Source organism: Mirounga angustirostris, unplaced genomic scaffold, assembly GCF_029215605.1.
Source record: "Mirounga angustirostris isolate CCGP_5_RB_7025 unplaced genomic scaffold, mMirAng1.0.hap1 SCAF_7, whole genome shotgun sequence".
NCBI classification, from domain to species: domain Eukaryota; kingdom Metazoa; phylum Chordata; class Mammalia; order Carnivora; family Phocidae; genus Mirounga; species Mirounga angustirostris.
In genome coordinates, this window is record NW_026991715.1 from 87,321,839 (window position 1) to 87,340,700 (window position 18,862).

Sequence of the window (18,862 nt, forward strand, 5' to 3'; positions counted from 1 at the left end):
TGGCAACATACAGGTGTATCTATCTATTGTAGTACTTATCTAAAACAAATCGCGTAGATTCTGAACTGTTTTCTGTAAAGTGTTTTGAAGTGCTGAAAATATTCTTGTGTTTGTGGGATTCTCTGCGAAGCAAGAGTTGAAATTTTTATCTCTGAAATTATCTGGCATCCCCTACCACTACCACCTCTTATTTCTGGTTGTTTTTAATCTATTAGAAGTTCAAATTAAACCCCTTTGGGGTGAGAAAAATAGAAAAGTAAATAGTTTAGTAGAACTTTGCATTTTGTTCTTTCTCACCCTCTGACCCCTGCTTTCTGTGGAGCATTACATGAAAATAGTTGGAATTGGACTTTGTTTTGGACTTTCTCACTGAGGCAAAGCCATCTCTTTTGTTCTATTCATTAAAGATACCTATGTAAGGTAATTCTATCACTTTCGAAATTGAACATCTAGACACTGCATTTGTTGAGAATATAGTCAGAAATTACTAAGGGGTACCTGGGTGGTGCATTCAGTTAAGCGTCTGACTCTTGGTTTTGGCTCAGGTTGTAATCTCAGGGTCATGAGATTGAGCAGTGCAGAGTCTGCTTAAGAATCTCTCACCATGGGGCGCCTGGATGGCTCAGTTGGTTAAGCAACTGCCTTCGGCTCAGGTCATGATCCTGGAGTCCCGGGATCGAGTCCCGCATCGGGCTCCCTGCTCGGCAAGGAGCCTGCTTCTCCCTCTGACCCTCCCCTCTCTCATGTGCTCTCTCTCTCTCTCATTCTCTCTCTCTCAGATAAATAAATAAATAAATCTTTTAAAAAAAAAGAAAAAAAAGAATCTCTCACCTTCTGTCTCTCCCCCACTGTACTCGTGGGTGCATGCTCTCTTTCTCTCTCTAAAAATAAATCTTTAAAAAGAAAAAGAGGGATGCCTGGGTGGCTCAGTCAGTTAAGCGGCTGCCTTCGGCTCAGGTCACAATCCCAGTGTCCTGGGATCGAGTCCTGCGTTGGGCTCCCTGCTCAGCGGGGAGTCTGCTTCTCCCTCTCTGCCTGCTGCTACCCCTGCTTTGTGCTCTCTCTTCTCTGACAAATAAATAAATAAAAATCTTTTTAAAAAAAAGAAAAAGGAATTACTTAATGTTACCTGTATATGCAGTTCTCTGTGCTTGAAAATCTGATCCCGTAGAATGGGAATTTTATTAATGTTCTCTCAAAAAATATATAATTTACCTAGGACTTTTCATTTTGTGGGATTAGCAGAAGACTATGTGGTAGTTATAGGTCTGGAAGTAAGCCTGTACACTTACACTTTATGAACTAATGTGGCAGTGTAAAATACAGTGTGAATGTGGAAACCACCTTTCTCTGATGCTTTTACATAATGGACAGCCAATCCGCCCACACACAACAGCTGTGGAAATAAAGTTGCACAATGAATTTGACAAAATAATTGTAGTATCAAGTAAAAAAAATTTGCTCAGGCATTAGATTCTCTTTTTAACAGATTCTAAATGTGTTAGGAAGTTTCAACCCTCACATAACTTTTAATGAATATTGATCAAGACACAAGAAATGGTAAAATCTAAAATTGTTGTGTTTAGGTTTAATCTTCATCTGTATACGCTGAGATAATGTTTCTGCTCTGGGTTGATGGGATTAAGTGAATTAACATAATTTAACTGTCTTTGATATATAGTAAGTGTTTGGCAAGTGTTTCCTTTCCTCTCAAATCCCCTTGATCCCTAAGAGAAGCCATTTTTGTGAGCTTCCAAAGTTGAGCAGAAATCATACAGGTTATTATTCATCTTTGTTTCCCTGTAACTAAGAATTAAACAGCAGTCACTGTTCCGAGCACACTTTACTGTGTCTCTTCAGTGCTTCTAATTTTAGTCTTGTTTTCTTATCTTGCATTCATTATTTAAAGGTTACATTTTTAATCACTCTGAACAAATTGAGAAAGAGATTTATCATGAACAAGTCACTTAATGTTGCCACTGGACAGTCTTCATTTACATTTGAGCTGCTTAGAGTGTATTCCATGAATCACCAGTGTAGGCATCTTCTTGGTCTGTATACGCTATTGAGCTGTTTATTGTATCTTTAGTTTCAGCAGTGGTTTTGCTAAAAGTATAGTGATTAAGAGTTCAGACTGCTTGGGTGACAATGTTGCTTTTTACCTTGAGCAAGTTTTTAAATCTTCTGGACCTCATTTTTCTGATCTGTGTAGTAAGGACAGATCTGCCTCAGAGGGTTGCGAGGATTAAATTAAGTAGATTCAAGTACTCAGGGTACTTCCTAGCATGGAGCACTAAAAAGTGTTAACTGCTATTATTTTATTTTCTTGAAATAATTTATTTAATGTGGATTTTTTTTTTTTTTTAAGAGAGATTTGAGAGAAGGAGAGCAGAGGGAGGGGCAGAGGGAGAGAGAGAGAGAGAGAATCAGCATGGAGCCTGTCACGGAACTCCATCTCACGACCCTGAGATCATGACCTGAGCCAAATCAAGAGTCAGATGCTTAACCACCCAGGTGCCCCTTAATGTGGATTTTAAACTTCAGTCATTTTCCCGTGCTTTCCTATGGATAATGTATTGGCTTCGGCGAATAACCTAGTTTGCTGTGATTAAAACCAGTATGCCTCTCTTAAAGTATACAAAGTATCCTCACTCAGCCAGTGTCAGAAGCCTCCTCTGCAAGATGCCAATGGGTTAGACCTTTCTTTTGCTCTTTAAATCCACCTTGTTTCACTTCCTGCCGCCACCATTCTAGTTCAGATCTTTATTGCTGGGTTAGATGACTACTACCATAATCTCACTATACCTACTGTTCACATATATTCTACATTCTGATGGCAGATTTCCTTATGAAAGTGAAGATTACACTACTATCTGCTCAGAAGTCTTTAGTGACTTTTCTACTGATTGAAAGATAAAAACAAACTCAAATGTTTGGTATTCAAGGTGCTGTATGCAACCTTGCGTATGCACCTGTTTATGTACCAAACCACTTCTCACTTGTACGGAGTCGCATTTCCCCTCACTTTACCCTCCACATTTCCCTTAGCCAGGAAGTACTTTCTCTACCAACAACATCCATTGAGATTCTGTTCTTTTGTAAGGCTTATCTCAATCACTTTGTTCTCTGAGAATTCTCTTTTGTGTCTCCTACCTGGGTGTGATCCCTCCCCCTTCCTCCCCAACTTTTCAACTCCTCCAGCATTTTAAAGTTGTGAGACTGGTTTCCAGAAGCTTTTTGTGGTATGCTCTACAGACTGAATTTTCATGTTTCACATATAGCATGGTTACCTACTTGAAAAATAGGTACAAGTGCTCAAAATTGTTTTCCATTATTTTCTTACTCTTATTTACAGTCATTTTATTTTATTACTTCTGTCGCCTAAGCCTTATTTAAAATTTCACTGGAATAACAAAAATACAGGAGAGTACTGGTAATCAAATTTATTTTAACTGTATTACATCTTCAGAATTTGTCCCCAAGTCAGTCTACCAAAATGGCATTCCAGAAAAATAGAGCATTTCCTCTAGTATTTTCCCTACTGTTGAAACTCTTTCTTCAGTTAATTGGAGTATTTAGTGTTCTCGGTCTTTCTCATTAAGAGAGCTTATTTTTACACATTAACTTACTTGACAAAGCTCTTTGTTAGTGATGGCTTTCTCGTGTTGATTTGTGAAAATCAAAAATGAGTATTTTCTTCATCTTTCATCCCTTGTTCTTTTAGCAAAAATATATTTGTGAGTTATGTCCTTTTTTGGTCGAGTTTAAATACTTTAACATTATAATTCATTTTATAGCCTTATAGACAGCTTTTTGTTGGACTCTGCTCCTCTCAATGTTACTATGTCCCCTACTGGAGACTTTCTAGCCACTTCCCATGTGGACCACCTTGGAATTTATCTTTGGTAAGTTATTGCATACATTTCTGTTCTGGGTAAGGAGGAGGACAATGATATTGTCAGAAAATTATAGTTGCTAACATTGCCATTTAGTTGTTTTTGTTTTGTTTTGTTTTTAAATTTATAAAATAGCAATTTCCCATAGTTAGTTAATTCACCATAAGTTTATGACTGATTCAGCATCTGCTTAATAATTTAGGTATCTTTGCTCAAGTGTGAAATTCTAAACCACATGACTGATTTTTATTTATCATATTTGGCTTTTTTTTTAATTAATTTATTTATTTTAGAGAGAATGCAAGCAGGGGGAGGAGTAGTGAGAGAATTCTCATGCCGACTGCCTGATGAGCACAGATCTGGATGCAGAGCTTAATCCCAGGAACCCCAAGATCATGACTTGAGTCAAAGTCAAAAGCTGGACGCTTAACCACCTGAGCTACCCAGGCGCCCCTATCATATTTGGCTTTTATTTGCAGAAAGGTTAACTGAATTGTGAAATGTTAGGGAAGAGGAGTCCCCACCTAGGCCCTGGCCTTCCTGCCACAGCTCCAGGACCACTTTATGCTTTTGGCCAACTTTTCAACTCAGCCTACTCTATCTACAAAATAAGCTATAAGTATGGGCAAAATGCTTTCTAAGATTCATTCTAGTTACATAACTCTTCATAACCACGTAAAGATCTTAATGGTGATGGTGATGAACATGTAAGAGTTCGAAATAAATGGTCCATCATCTTGGTCTAGAAAAATTTTACCTATTTTCTGAGTTCACATGTGTAATTCCTTTAACTCTTATTATTAAGGAGAAAAAAATTGATTCCTTTAAAATTTTATAATTAGATTTTTAGGATAGGAAAACAAATTAAATATATAATAGAAATAGACTCTGGCCACCTTAATATGCAAAATGGAGTATCTCGTGGAATTTAAGAAGCTTGAACAATCCAGACGAGAGAAGAATAGTAGAGTACCTGTGGAACCTCAGAAGGAGTATCATATAGTGCCACTATTACTATAACTCAGAACCAGATATTCCCAATTATTATTTTACATTCCTGATTTATAATATATGTGAAAGAGAATCTGATTAACCCACTTTGGGAGAGGTATCTACATCTTGTTGAGTCATCCAAGGCCATGGTACAGGATCAAGTAGCAGAAACATAACTACTTTAGAGGACCCTTCTAGAGAAGGGAAAGTCCATAACCTCAGCAACCCAAAGGATCTAATCAGCATATTCTCTCTCTGACTTAACTCTCTGAGTCCATCTTCCCTTCAGTTATGATTTCCCTAAATGGAGGTTACCATTTGTCAAAATGATATAAATATATGGAGGTTATGTTATCTTATAAAAGTATTATCCATGGGGCGCCTGGGTGGCTCAGTTGGTTAAGCGACTGCCTTCGGCTCAGGTCATGATCCTGGAGTCCCGGGATCGAGTCCCGCATCGGGCTCCCTGCTCAGCGGGGAGCCTGCTTCTCCCTCTGACCCTCCTCCCTCTCATGCTCTCTGTCTCTCATTCTCTCTCTCTCAAATAAATAAATAAAATCTTTAAAAAAAAAAAAAAAGTATTATCCACTACTGATCTCTCAAATGAATACTTTTTTGTATTACATTAAAAATAAAGACTCCATTTATAATGTTTATGCACAACTTCCTTGTGATGACACCTGACATGAATCAAGGCATTTTCAAATTAATACTGTCTTTGAGATTTTTTTTTAACTTTTATAAGTGACTGAAATCTGAAGCCAAGTGCAAGATAGTAGTGATTATTACCAGTAATTGAAGTTTCTCTGAAAAAAATCTGTTTTTATAAGTTTTAAAATATTGTTTGTATGTTTACTTCTCAGGTCCAATATTTCCCTGTATTCAGTTGTTTCACTACGGCCACTTCCCACAGATTATATTCCTTCAGTAGTGATGCTTCCTGGTACTTGTCAAACCCAAGGTAAGCATAAAATAGTAGTTTTGAAGTGTAATATCATAAAGCTAACATGAGGGATATTACTACTGAAAGCAAAGTTTAATGCATTCAATCAAAGTATTTTTCTAACTGATAGGAAATATTTTGAATGACTTCATGAATTAATGCAAAAATATAATTGATATTGTATTGATAAGGAATTAAATAGTATACCAGTGGAGAAATGTTTTGGGTCTGGTGATGGGAGTTGTAGACAATATGAGAAGATGAGGAAATAAAGTCAATAGAATTTATAATACTCAGTGGACATGTTATAAAATACTAATGGATTTGGAATAAAGTAAGTTCCTTTTTATATGATAAAAATATCATTCTGCATTAATATGTTTTACCTGAAAATTTTTTGTTTTAAGATGTGGAATTATCAGAAGAAACCATAGAACCAAGTGATGAAATGATAGAGTATGATTCCCCAGAACAGTTGAATGAGCAATTGGTGACTCTATCACTCCTCCCTGAATCACGGTGGAAAAACCTTCTTAATCTTGATGTTATTAAGGTAATGCTGTAGTCACTTAATATTAGTCCCTAAAGACACATTCCAGAAGAATTTTCTTTAGTAGAGGTAGCTTCCTCTACTTGGAGGGTTTCAGAAGGAACAGTTGATGCCAAGGGAGGAGAAAATACCAATTAGTTGAAGGCTGTTTGATCCAGTGTGATTATCACAATATTCTTTATAGAAATTGACTTTGAGAGCACTGAGCAGTACAGCCTGCAACTACAGAACCATTAAAAATTGGATGTTTTAAATCTAACCTAATAAACTTTTTTTAACTTACAAAATGAGGGAAAAAAATTGCTGCCATGATGTTTGATATTTCTATTGGTAGGCATTTGGGGACCAGAAGACTTTTCTCTGGTCTTTTAATTAAGCTTCAGCTACCCTTTACCATTCCATACCTTACTCTTGTCAACTCCAAGAAGATTTTTATCGCTTGCTGTGCTGAGTCCAGGCACATAAATTAATATGAACTAAGTACTAGGTAATGTCCCAAGGACAACAGCAGCGGAAAAAAAAAACTAGCTCCTTTGTCCTTGAGGAATTTACAATTTTACATGAAAAATGGATAATTATGGCATAAATTAGTGTTTTTCAAAGCATATTTTATGACCCCCATTTGTGAGTACAAAAGTAATTGAAAGGAATAGAGTAGAAAACTTCAAAGATTATCCTCTGATAATAAGGGTAAGTGTTGTTTTATGAAACTTGATTGGTTAGATATATGTATATTCACATTCACTAAAGGTTATTTGCGTACTAAGTCACATTCTAGGCCAGGCATAAAATGTGTAAGAATTGACATAAATAACTATGACAAGATGTGGTGTTTTTGTAACTGATTCCTTAGCACCAGAAAAGATATGTGTGTCTTGGGTAAGGAAAGAGTTTTCACATGTTAATTTTCTTCTCAAAAGTTAAATATGCTTCTTTTTACTTGCTCATTTTTTGAGAGATTAGACGTTAGCTTTAATGTATGTTGTGTAGGAACACAGTTGTGAAATCTCTCTATCACGTTGTCCAGTATGTCAGCTATAAAGGCAATACTTTATGGGATAGCTTTAAAAGCAATGCATTAAAAAGGCCAAATAGATCAGTGTGAAGGGAGCAGTCAGAATAATGCCCAATTAATTGAGCTAAGGTTTTGGACTGCTCTATTCCTTGCTTAGTTACAGTTTTCTCCTGCATGAAAACTTATTTAGAAACCTGAGTGAATGATCTTTATGGAAGAAATATGCCAACATCTCCAATATTTTTATTTCTTACTTAAAGAAGTTAGAATTTCTATATTTGTCCTGTGGATAACTTTTCTCCTTTTGGTTTTCCTTGTGTAATAGATTAGACCATTTCCAGAGCCCTGTGGAGCACCTGCAAAAAGCCTTTTGTTCTTATCTACAACTCAGTGACTCTCTCCCTTCTAACTCAAGAACAGTGAGTTAGAAGGGTAACTGTGACTCTTACTGCAGTCCACCCTTCCCCAAGAAGGGCAGTGCTTACGCTGCAGTTGGCAGTACCTTGTCCTGCTTTCATGTACTAACTTTCTTTTTTGCTGTGCCTCCACAAGGCCACAAGTATCCTTGGTTTTCTTTCAAAAAACGAATCTCTCTTGTAGGATAGCTCCTAAAGAATGGAAGAGGAATAGTGTAAGGTAAAATTGTAAGACTCCTTTATTAGGCAGTTTACCATAGAAAGGCTCTTTCATCAGATGCTCCTGAGGTAGTGATGTGTAGCGTGTGGTCACCAAAACTAAATTCTGTCAGTAGGAATTCCAGTGGAGGTTTTCCTGATAGAATTTTACTAACCCTTGAAATATTTTATAAATGAGCAATAGTGTTCTCTTGCTCTTTAAAGACAAAAAGTACTAAGGAAAAATCAATAGAAATTCCAACGAAATAGAAGAATCAGGGCTATTCTTCACAAGAAAATTTCACCAAATTATTTCTAATGGCAAAGTCTACCTCTGGCTCCAAATTTTTTTGGAGGAAAAAAAAATGTAAGAAACTGTTGAGCATTTATATAAGTTTTGTTTTCTAGCCCATTTTGCGAAAAAGGTTGTAAAGTTCAAAATTACTTGCTACTTCTTTACCTAAATATTATGTAAATCATGTTTGAGGAAAATGACAGCTCTTAGAGCTTCTCCTGAACCCTTGTCATTTTTATTCTACCTTATTAGCAAGCGTACTGGAGGTTTGCCTTGAGAAGCCCAGTTTAAAGATACCTGTAATATTCGTCAGTTGGCATTTTATTTTGGCATTCAAATTTGAGAGTTTTGTTCCTTTTTACTTTTTGCACTTTGTTTTAAAATTGATTTGGAATTAAATATTAGAAACTATTGGCAAGGTAATTACTCATTAGTCTTTTTCCCTTTCTCATTTTCTCTTAATCAGAAAAAGAATAAACCAAAGGAACCACCCAAAGTACCCAAATCAGCACCATTTTTTATTCCAACGGTTCCTGGCCTTGTACCCAGATATGCTGCACCTGAGCAAAATAATGATCCCCATCAGGTAAAAATCAAATTGGAGCATTTTAAGTATATAGGGTGTGTTTTGTGTTCTGCATTTGTAGTTCTTTGTCAAGACCTAGTTTTACAGATACAGAGTAAATTAATGACAGCTCTTAATTATAAGCTATGATTTTTTTTGTTACACTTGTATTCTTAGAATAATGTATATTTGTTTTTGTTTAAGTCTAAAGTGGTAAATCTTGGAATTTTGGCTCAAAAATCAGATTTCTGCTTGAAACTTGAAGAAGGACTGGTAAATAATAAGTGTAAGTTAAATTATAAAATCTTTTACCAAGTATCATCAATATATTGTACTTTATATGAAGAGAAATTGAACGAAATATTAGCAGATTTTTCAGTAGCTGAAAGAAGATAGAAAACTTTTAGGATTAAATTTTGATTTTAATGTGAAATAATTTTAGCTTTTGTATTATGTTAAACGAGTGACACTAAACTTGGATGAGTATTAATATTATAATAACCTTTTGAGAACATTTCACATTTTCTATATGGAAAATTAGTGTGTGTCCTGCCCCCCCCCATCCCTTTCTTTTGTTTTTATTTACATATACAGTTTATAATAGAGCAGAGACTTTTGTCTTTGGTGATTTTTAGATATTCCCAAGTTACCCATTAAGCAATTTTAAAATGTATTTATTGTTAATAGATTAAAATTTTGAAAGCTACAGTCTACAGCTAATAATGATAAACAATAAGAGCTAAAAGCAATTAATAAAATCACAGTCACTCTCCTGTTTGATTTATCCTCTTGTTTTTTGGATCCAAATGCTTTTGTTTTTATACTGCCATCACTTGAGTCCACCTTGGCAAAAGTCAAATAATGGTACTGACGGGCCATTGTAGATGACTAAAGAATAGCAAGATCATAAAGGAGTAACTTGTTATATTTCTGGAGGGACAAAGAAGAAAAGCACTCTTATTTGGTATAGACTAAAGGACAAAGAATAAAATTTATTAGAGTTTTGTCATTGGTGTTATTTCTTTTCTAAAAGCTAAAAGCATAGTCATTACCACTGTAATATCAAATACTTGTTATAGAATAGCTGTAAGTGTATAGAATATGTATTCGTAGGATGCATATAAAACAAAAATGCTTATTTCTAGAGAAAAGGAGTAAATTTGGGATGGGTAAGAATAAGGTGGAATCTTTCCCCTTCTTATATGTTTCTGTATTGTTAGTGTTTCTTAATAATCATATGGTAGTTTAAAAATTTTTATAATAAAAAGGAAAGGAAAATAAATTCCTCCACCTCATCCTGTTCTCAATGCAACTACTCTTAATAATTTATGTACCTTACAGCCTTCTTATATTTGGATTTGTTCTGATTGATGTAAGACCATCTTGAAGTGTCTGTCACTAGGCATTAGATTTTAACAGCTTGAGCAGCAGGGAAAAAAAAACTTAAATGCAAAAATTTTAGTGCTCTTAGTACTTTTTATTGTATTGCTGTCATAATTTGTACTGATTGTTACTTAATTTGGGGTTCATTTTACTACTTAACAGGAAAAAATAAAGCCACAGGAAGAATTTCCTGTGTAATTTAAATGTATGTTGCTTGGGTATGAAATGAAACTATAGTTTCCTAAGTGAAGTGATTGTAGGTAATGACTGGATTCTTCTTAAAACTTAATGCAGATGAAGCTGCTCTTAACCTTCTGAAAGAATTAGGCCCATCAGGAATTGAAACAGAGCTGCAAAGCCTGTCTCCTGATTGTGGTGGATCTGTAGAAGTTATGCAGAGCTTCTTAAAAATGATCGAGATGATGTTGGACAGGAAGCGTGATTTTGAGTTAGCCCAGGCATATCTTGCATTGTTTCTAAAGGTAAGTCTAATGTAAGATGATACTTCTCAGCTTGCCTTCCCCTAGGGTAGTGTTGTCTGATAGAATTTTTGCAAAGATGGCAGTGTTCTATCTGCACGGTCTAATGTGGCAGCCACTTGACACATTTGGCTACTGAGCACTGAGAAATGTGGCTAATGTGATTGAGAAACTGGATTTCTTATTTTACAGAAATTTAATTAATTTAAATTTAAATAGCCTTCTTTACCTAGTGATTATTGTATTGGACAGTTGAACACTACAGCTTTGTAGTCTTTTCCTTTACTCAGCACAATTTTGACTCATCCCCCTGACTTTTCTGCATCATCCATTTGATTCAGTATACTAAACTATTAACTTTTTTAAGTCATTATATTTTGGCAGTGATCATGAAGAGAAACTTAGGTTTCATGTTTATTTTTTGCTTTTGTTTTTTTCTGCTGCTGGAATCAAAATACTTCTATTCTGGCTGAAGGGGTTTCTAGTGATTTAGCAAGAACAGTTCTTTTTATGACTAACATAATGGAGAATTCATGTTTATTTCAGTATTATATTATATTGAAGGAAGTAGATGATGCTGACTTTAGTGTTAACAGATAGGATACTTCCTCTAGCCCATTAATATATACAATGAGTTTTTACTTGATCTAATTATTTAAAATTATTTTATAAGTAGATATTTAGATGGTAGCATGTAGGATGAAAAAAATAGAAATGCTACAAATTTTTTCTGTATCCTTTCCCAAATTTACCAACTATAGTTCCTGAATATAAATTTACTTTAATCCTTAGGAGTTAAAGCAGAGAGCCATCAGTCATTCATTACCAGTGGGTTCCAGTGAAAGGAGAAACCTAAAGCACAGAAATATGGAGTTAGTGTTAGAACTAGGACCTTGTTTCGAGACTTGTATCAGGGATATCCTGAGGTGGAGGAGAGTGATGACAACTTCAGTTCTACTAAGGGAGAGACAGACAGTACCATAAAGGAACTCATAAGAAAGTTTGATAGAGAAGAGGGAAATGGGAACTGGTAATAAACCAGCATCTAAGGAAAAAATATTCAGAATAGTATCTTATGATGTTCCTTGGTAAGGTTGAATCTAGAATAAACAAAATTTTAATTTTCTTAAATATTATAATTTTTTCTTTTCAGTTACACCTTAAAATGCTTCCTTCAGAGCCAGTACTTCTAGAAGAAATGACGAAGTTGTCATCACAGGTGGAAGAAAACTGGATCCATTTACAGTCACTCTTCAATCAAAGCATATGTATTTTAAATTATATAAAAAGTGCTTTGTTATAAAAATAAATTTAAGTGACTAAAGACTTTTATATTAAATGGGTTCAGTTTAACTCATACCTTGTTTTCCAAGTTTCACTGTGAAAAGAAAATAAATGCCAGCGCTACTAATTAGTAGTCATACTTCACTTTAAATGCTAAATATTTTCTTGAAATAAAATTATACCTGCTTTTTGTTTTAAAGATTTATAGAATCTACTCAAATGACTTATTTTCTGAGTCTCTTCACATCAGTTACTTGTATATGATTGAACTGTTGTCATCAGCTCCTATTTTTTGAATACCTGTAAACGTAAGAGATGTTAGGTGTTTCATGTAAAATATTGCTGAATTGAAGACAAAACTGATGTGTGATAGAGTTATAAAAGTGCCTTCATGATATGAAGTAAAAAGGTATGTTTCCTTCCTTGGTGGCCTCTGATGAAAACATGGATCATTGACTCTTAGAGCTTAGATCATTGACTCAGACATTAGTGCAGCCCTCTTGTAATGCAGAAGAGGAAGTTGCTAAGGTCATTTTGGGATCTCAGTGACAGATTAGGTTTATAACACCACCCTAGTGTTCTCTCCATTGGAGCCTTTCTAAAGGAACTTGTTCTTTTATAAGGAAGGTGAGAGGCACTTTCACAAGCCAAATTGCTATAGAAGACAGTTGAGTAGGTACCTAGGATAGGGGAGGGAAATTCCAAATTCCACTGAAGATATCCTTCAAAGTGTTTCTTCCTTACTGATGACCTTTTTATTTGGAAGAAACTACTGCCTATAAACTTTTCTCTCCTAACCACTGTGAAACCAGATAGCTCTGGCAGTTTCTCTTATTGTTTTCATGATTTGGGACTTCAGCAATACATGAATTAAAAGTAAGCAATTCCGCTACCTGGAAAAGTGCTGGGAGGTCATCATGGAAGCTACTTTGCCTCCTGTTTGTGTCCTCTTTCCTTGCTACTAAAAAAAGTCTTTCAAGGGTGTAGCTAAGGTCACAAATGAGTGAATGAACTTCCAGTCTTTGTATCCGTTAACTGAAGAACCCTCAATATGAGAGGTCGATAGAGGACTTTATGGTGGGATTACTGCTATCTCAAATGCAAATACCTTCCTAAGTAGGAGCAGAAAAAAGGGGATAATTGTCACTTACGTGATAGGTCTTTAGGATACAATGTGATATGACTGCTTTGGTGTTCTCTTTACTCTGTAGAGGTGTGAAAAACCGTATTGGTACAGGCAATTTATTTAATAATTGGAAGCCATATTGATAATGGGTGTGGTAATATTTGTAGAGTTTAATCTATGTTAAAAAAAATTCTAAGAGCACAGTCCTCTAAAAACAATTTTTAGTTTATACATTCAAAAGTAGTGTTATTCATAAAATGTAGCTGGTTGTGTATGAATGCCAATATCATTCTCATTAGAATTAAGGTTTTACAGAATAATCTCCAGAAAGAACAGTTGTCAGATAACTTTAAATAAGCATTTTTGTTTAGTGGTGTAAGGTAGAATTAGTAAACTACTAAAGAAATAGCCAATCTGGTTTTGTCTTCTTTTAGAAGTGTGTATAAATTTAACTATTGACTGAAATGCTAATGACTTTAAGTCTAACTTTAAAAATTGTATTCCCCTCTGCCCCAAATACTACATTCTAAAGATATGGCAAAATTTCAGTATCTAATCATGTACCATGTGAATGTTAATAAATAACTAAACAAAATAATAAGAGCTCTAAACTGATGCTGTATTGTTTTTATAAATCTTGAATTTTCCTCTCTCAAATGAGAATATAGGAGTTGAATGTACTGTTTCTATTGGAGATACCTGTATAGTATTCGCATCATTTTGGCAGGTAATTTTCCAGAGCCTCTCCTGTATGTTTACATCACAGAAGGAAGAAAAAAAGAAATACAAAGAATAATTTTGTGTGTATGTTTTTCTTAAAATGTATCATTTTCTGCATACTGCTTTTTCTTTACATTTGAAATTACAAATTTAGTATATGACTACATTTTACTTGTAAAAACATCAGAGATAAACCTATTTTTGGCAATCACCTTCAATCCTAATACCCTCCCTATAAGTACCAATTGTTAACTTTCTACCTAGACCTTTGTCCATGAATATATATACATACTATTATTTTTTTTTTTTAAAGATTTTATTTATTTATTCATGAGAGACAGAGACAGAGAGAGAGAGGCAGAGGGAGAAGCAGGCTCCCAAGGAGCAGGAAGCCCGATGCGGGACTCGATCCCAGGACCCTGAGATCATGACCTGAGCCGAAGGCAGTCGCTTAACCAACTGAGCCACCCAGGCGCCCTATATATACATATTATATATAAGCACAGGAAATAAAATGTATAGTTCTAATTTTTACATAAATGTATGCATATCATTCCTCAACTTTTCTACTTGGCTTATTTCAGTATAATTACACCTAATCTCTTTACTTTTGTAAAAAACAAAACAAATCATTCCATAATCTAAACATTTACTGTAAAATGGACTCTTAAGGGAGTTTCCTTTTTTCCCCCAATTACAAACAATGCTGAAAAAATATCATCCTGTATGACTCTTTATGTGCATATAAGGACTTCTCTGTTGTATATACTTAGGTTTTGAATTGTTGGACCAGAGTTAGGCAGTTTTAAAAAGATAGTTCAGTTGGCTTCCAAAATGGCTATTATCAATTTACAGTTTCTCAGTGATGAATGAGTACCCATTCCCCATAACATTAAGGACATTTGATACTAGATTTTTTAATGAATGAAAAAATGTTATTTTGTTTTAATTAAAAACTCTGGCACTAGTAACAATGGGCATCTTTTCATATGTTTATTTTAGACCGTTTTTATATTTGTGTGAATTGCCTTTTCCCAATGGCTCATTTTTCTGTTGAATGATTTGTCTATTTCATTTTTGTTAGGAGTTTTTCATATAGATATTAATCTTCTATGTCTGTTACCAATGTTTACTCAGTCACTTGTATTTAATTTGACATACGGTGTCTTTTTTTTAATATTTTATATTTCTGTATTCAAGTTGGTAAATTTTTATGACTCATTTCAAAATATGAAGTATATTCCTTATTCTAAGACATTTATCATGTATGCATCCAGCCAGATCTTCATTGAGAATTGATTTTTGTGAAGAGTAAGGTATAGAGCTACTTTTTTTTTTTTTTAAGATTTTATTTATTTGCGAGAGAGAGAATGAGACAGAGAGCATGAGAGGGAGGAAGGTCAGAGGGAGAAGCAGGCTCCCCGCTGAGCAGGGAGCCCGATGTGGGACTCGATCCCGGGACTCCAGGATCATGATCTGAGTCGAAGGCAGTCGCTTAACCAATTGAGCCACCCAGGCGCCCCTAGAGCTACTTTTATTGAAAAGTTCAAAAACCATTTATTGAAGTCCACTCTTTTCTCACTGATTTGAAATGCTGTTTTATTATGTGATAAATTCTTTAATTGAGGTATTTGATATCCCAAATAAACAATATATTGCTTTGACTCTAGTTTTCTGGTGTGTTGTCAGATTTGGTGGAAGTAACGCCTTCCTGTTTTCCCCCCAAATTTCTTGACTATTGGTGAACATATCTTGAAGTTATGTTTTTGGTTGTGCTAAATTCATAGGATTTGGAGAGATTTACAATGGTATTTCTCTTCAAGAACAATATATGTCTTCATTAAACCAGAGCTTTTGTGGGCTTGGTTTCATAAGATTTCTTTATATCATCATACATTTTTTGACACTTATTTCTGGGCATTTAATTTTTGTTGATACAGTGAAATACACCTTTTTTCTAATGTATTTTATAATTGGTCATTGCTGTCATGGTAAAAGCAATTTGGTTTTTATATGCTAATGTGTTATGCTGTAGAACACTTAAAAGTTTATTAACATATTACTTAAAAAATCCAAAAGAAGCCCATCTTTGGCAGTTGGTGAGACTTTATTTCCTATACAATATTCATGTTTTATTTAATTGTTTAGGATTGCTTTAGCTATGGTCTGGCACAGAATGTTGAATACTAGCAATGTGTAACAAGTATTTGCTTTGCTACAGACTTCAGTGAAAATGCTTTTAATGTTCCACCTTTAAGGATAACATATGCTCTGAATTTCTGGTAGATATCCTTTGTTAAATTCTATCTTACTAATTTTCTACTTAAAAAAATTAAACTAGAGGGGCACCTGGGTGGCTCAGTCAGTTAAGCGTTTGCCTTCACCTCAGGTCATGATCCCAGGGTCCTGGGGTTGGGTCCCACATTGGGCTCCTTGCTAAGCAGGAAGCCTGCTTCTTTCTCTGCCTACTGCTTCCCCTGCTGTGCTCTCTCTTTCTCTGAAAAATAAAATCTTAAAAAAAAAGATACTTAAAAAAATTAAACTAGTAAGTATGAAATTTTATTAGGTTATTTTTCAGCATATATTAGAGGATCAGTATCTGCTTTAATTGGTATAATTTAGTGAATTTTATTCAAAGATTTGTAATATTAAGTCATTTTTATTCTTGGGATAGAACTGTTTATAAGTAAGATGAAACTGCATTTTTTTCTGTTTCATAGAGTTATCTATCCTTGATATATATATATATTTTTTTAGTCTTTATACCCATCAGGCTCAAACTCATGACCCCGAGATTGAGTCGCATGCTCTACTGACTGAGCCAGCCAGGTGCCTCTATCCTTGATATTTTTTTAAAAACTTTCTTAATCGAAGGGAGAAAAAAGTCTTGCACAAAGTCTTTATTGAGATTTTTTCCTATTTAGTTTTTTCCTATGGTTACTGAATTAATTAGATTTTCTGTCTCAAGCCAATATTGGTAAATTATATTTTCCTTACAAATCATGACTTCAATCTATATTTTAAGATTTATTAGTGTAAGTTATGTTAGGGTTATGCTTTTTTATTAATCGTTTGGTTGCAAATGACAGAAATCCAACTCCTACATGAGTGTCTACAAAGTCCAGGGATAATATTGGCTTTACCTACTCCTATATCCACAGATTTCTCAAGAATTGGTCAGTCTCTCTAGATCTCTATTTTGCTGTCATTATTGGCCAACTGTATAGTCAAGATCTCTACTCATTCCCAACTCATCAGATACTTATTGAGGATCTACTATGTGCTAGAATTTTATTTGTGCTAGGAATGTAAGTGATCAAAACTTAGAGGTAATATAGCTCTGAATTTACATGTTTTCCCCTTAAACTAATTAAAAAGTGATTATATGAACCCTGAAATAGCCTACTTAAACTTTGAACCATAGTCAAGGGGTGACTGTATAGTGACATAGGCAGAGGGAGAGACCTGTGAAAGCTCACACAGGTTTCCATGACTGGGTGACATCTGGAGGGTCTGGAAGTTTCCATCTGCTTCCTGAGGGGAAATGAGGCACAGAGTTGAGAGTATGGTGCCAAATGGCTCACTGTAGAGCCACTGTGACAGAGTGAGCTGTGACCCCATAGCAGAGTGTAGCAGCACCATCCTAGTTCAGGGCCCAGTTGGAAGACTGGCTGAGATTGAGGGCACAGGCTAAGTAGGGTGAAGATGGTGGGAGGAGAGAAGGGGAGGGGAGGATCTGGCAACACAGATGCCTTTCCCTTTACCCACATGCCACCTTGGAAAGGAGAAGGGAGTGGGTTGAAGCACTAAGAGGAAACAAATAATATTTGAACATAAAATACCACTGTTCAGAAAAGCCTAAGTTAATGGGGGACAGAGACTTATTTGCTGATTTTGTACCCCTCCCGCCACTCCAAGTCCAGGGTATGAGAGTTTATGGATGATATTTAATATTATGTAAAAAATTATGGGGATTTTTTTCAGTGTCTGTACTGTATGCTCAATTTCCCAATTCCAATTATCCAACTGAATTCTACTAAATGCCGTGAAGTGGTACATAAAATATTCAATATTTAGTTTTCACCTCCATTTTTTAAAAAGTGATTTATTTGGACCACAAGATATGTAGATAACAATGACTTAATGTTCACTGGGGAAAAAAATAAGTAGTATAAATACTAGACAAATAATTTTTAGGAATATCATTTATTTGCCATTACGGCCAGGAAAGGGTATTTCAAATCAGGGTTGCTTTTGGTTGGCTAGTTTTTTTTGCTACCATTTAAGTTTTTCCCACTATCTCTGACTCAGTTCCAGTCTTTACAACTCATTTATTTTGGCTCTTCGTCCCCATGTGAACTTCCCAAGTCTCACATCTTGCCTTAGAACTTTGGCGCATGATTCCTCACTCCTGGTCACACCCTGCTCTCCAGCGCAAATATTGTGCAAGCCCAGTGGGCGAATGAGTGGCAAATCAGTGGTTGCCCAGCCTGGATTCGCCTTAAAAGGTATATTATACCAAAAGGTGACGGCTTCCCCATCAAGAACGGTGCTGCGCTCCTTCCTTCCTTCATTCATTCGTTCTGTCTCATCAGCTACTTAGCCCATACTCCAGCTCAGGTGCTGTATTATGCTCTTGAAATGCTTAAAAAGAAAACATACAAGGACTCTGGTCCTTTATTTTAGCTCATCATTTGTTTACATGATTTCGCATGCCCCTTTTGCGTTCGCTCTCTTTTAGAACAAAGATGAAAGAGAAACTGTTTCTAAACCATCACACAGTAAAACGCGTTGCCATGAGTTTCTGTTTCAAATAAGGAACGTGCGTGCGCGTGCGTGCGCGTGCGTGCGTGCGCCCGTGCGTGAGGGCGCATGCGGACAGAAGCTCCCAAGTAGCTTCTGAATGTCCACGTACACTTACGTGCGTGGCGGTGGGGGAAGGACGGTGTGAGAGAACGCCTGCGTGCTTTTTGCCGTCGTTCTCGTTTTAAAGGATTTA

The 18,862-nt window shown here is 35.4% G+C and overlaps 1 protein-coding gene across 2 annotated transcripts in view; it reads left to right on the forward strand.

The window, feature by feature from the left end:
- WDR36 (WD repeat domain 36) overlaps positions 1-13,744 on the forward strand; it is a 37,985-nt gene extending 24,241 nt beyond the window's left edge. Inside the window, exons 17-23 of one of the 2 annotated variants that reach the window (XM_045899802.3) lie at positions 3,798-3,905; positions 5,753-5,850; positions 6,240-6,385; positions 8,773-8,892; positions 9,076-9,157; positions 10,549-10,736; positions 11,887-13,744. In XM_045899802.3, the coding sequence (XP_045755758.2) occupies positions 3,798-3,905; positions 5,753-5,850; positions 6,240-6,385; positions 8,773-8,892; positions 9,076-9,157; positions 10,549-10,736; positions 11,887-12,036 (892 nt within the window). In that variant the 3' untranslated portion in view covers positions 12,037-13,744. The remainder of the gene's footprint in view (positions 1-3,797; positions 3,906-5,752; positions 5,851-6,239; positions 6,386-8,772; positions 8,893-9,075; positions 9,158-10,548; positions 10,737-11,886) is intronic. The other variant, XR_010413180.1, reaches the window with a different exon arrangement.
- Positions 13,745-18,862: the final 5,118 nt, after the last annotated feature.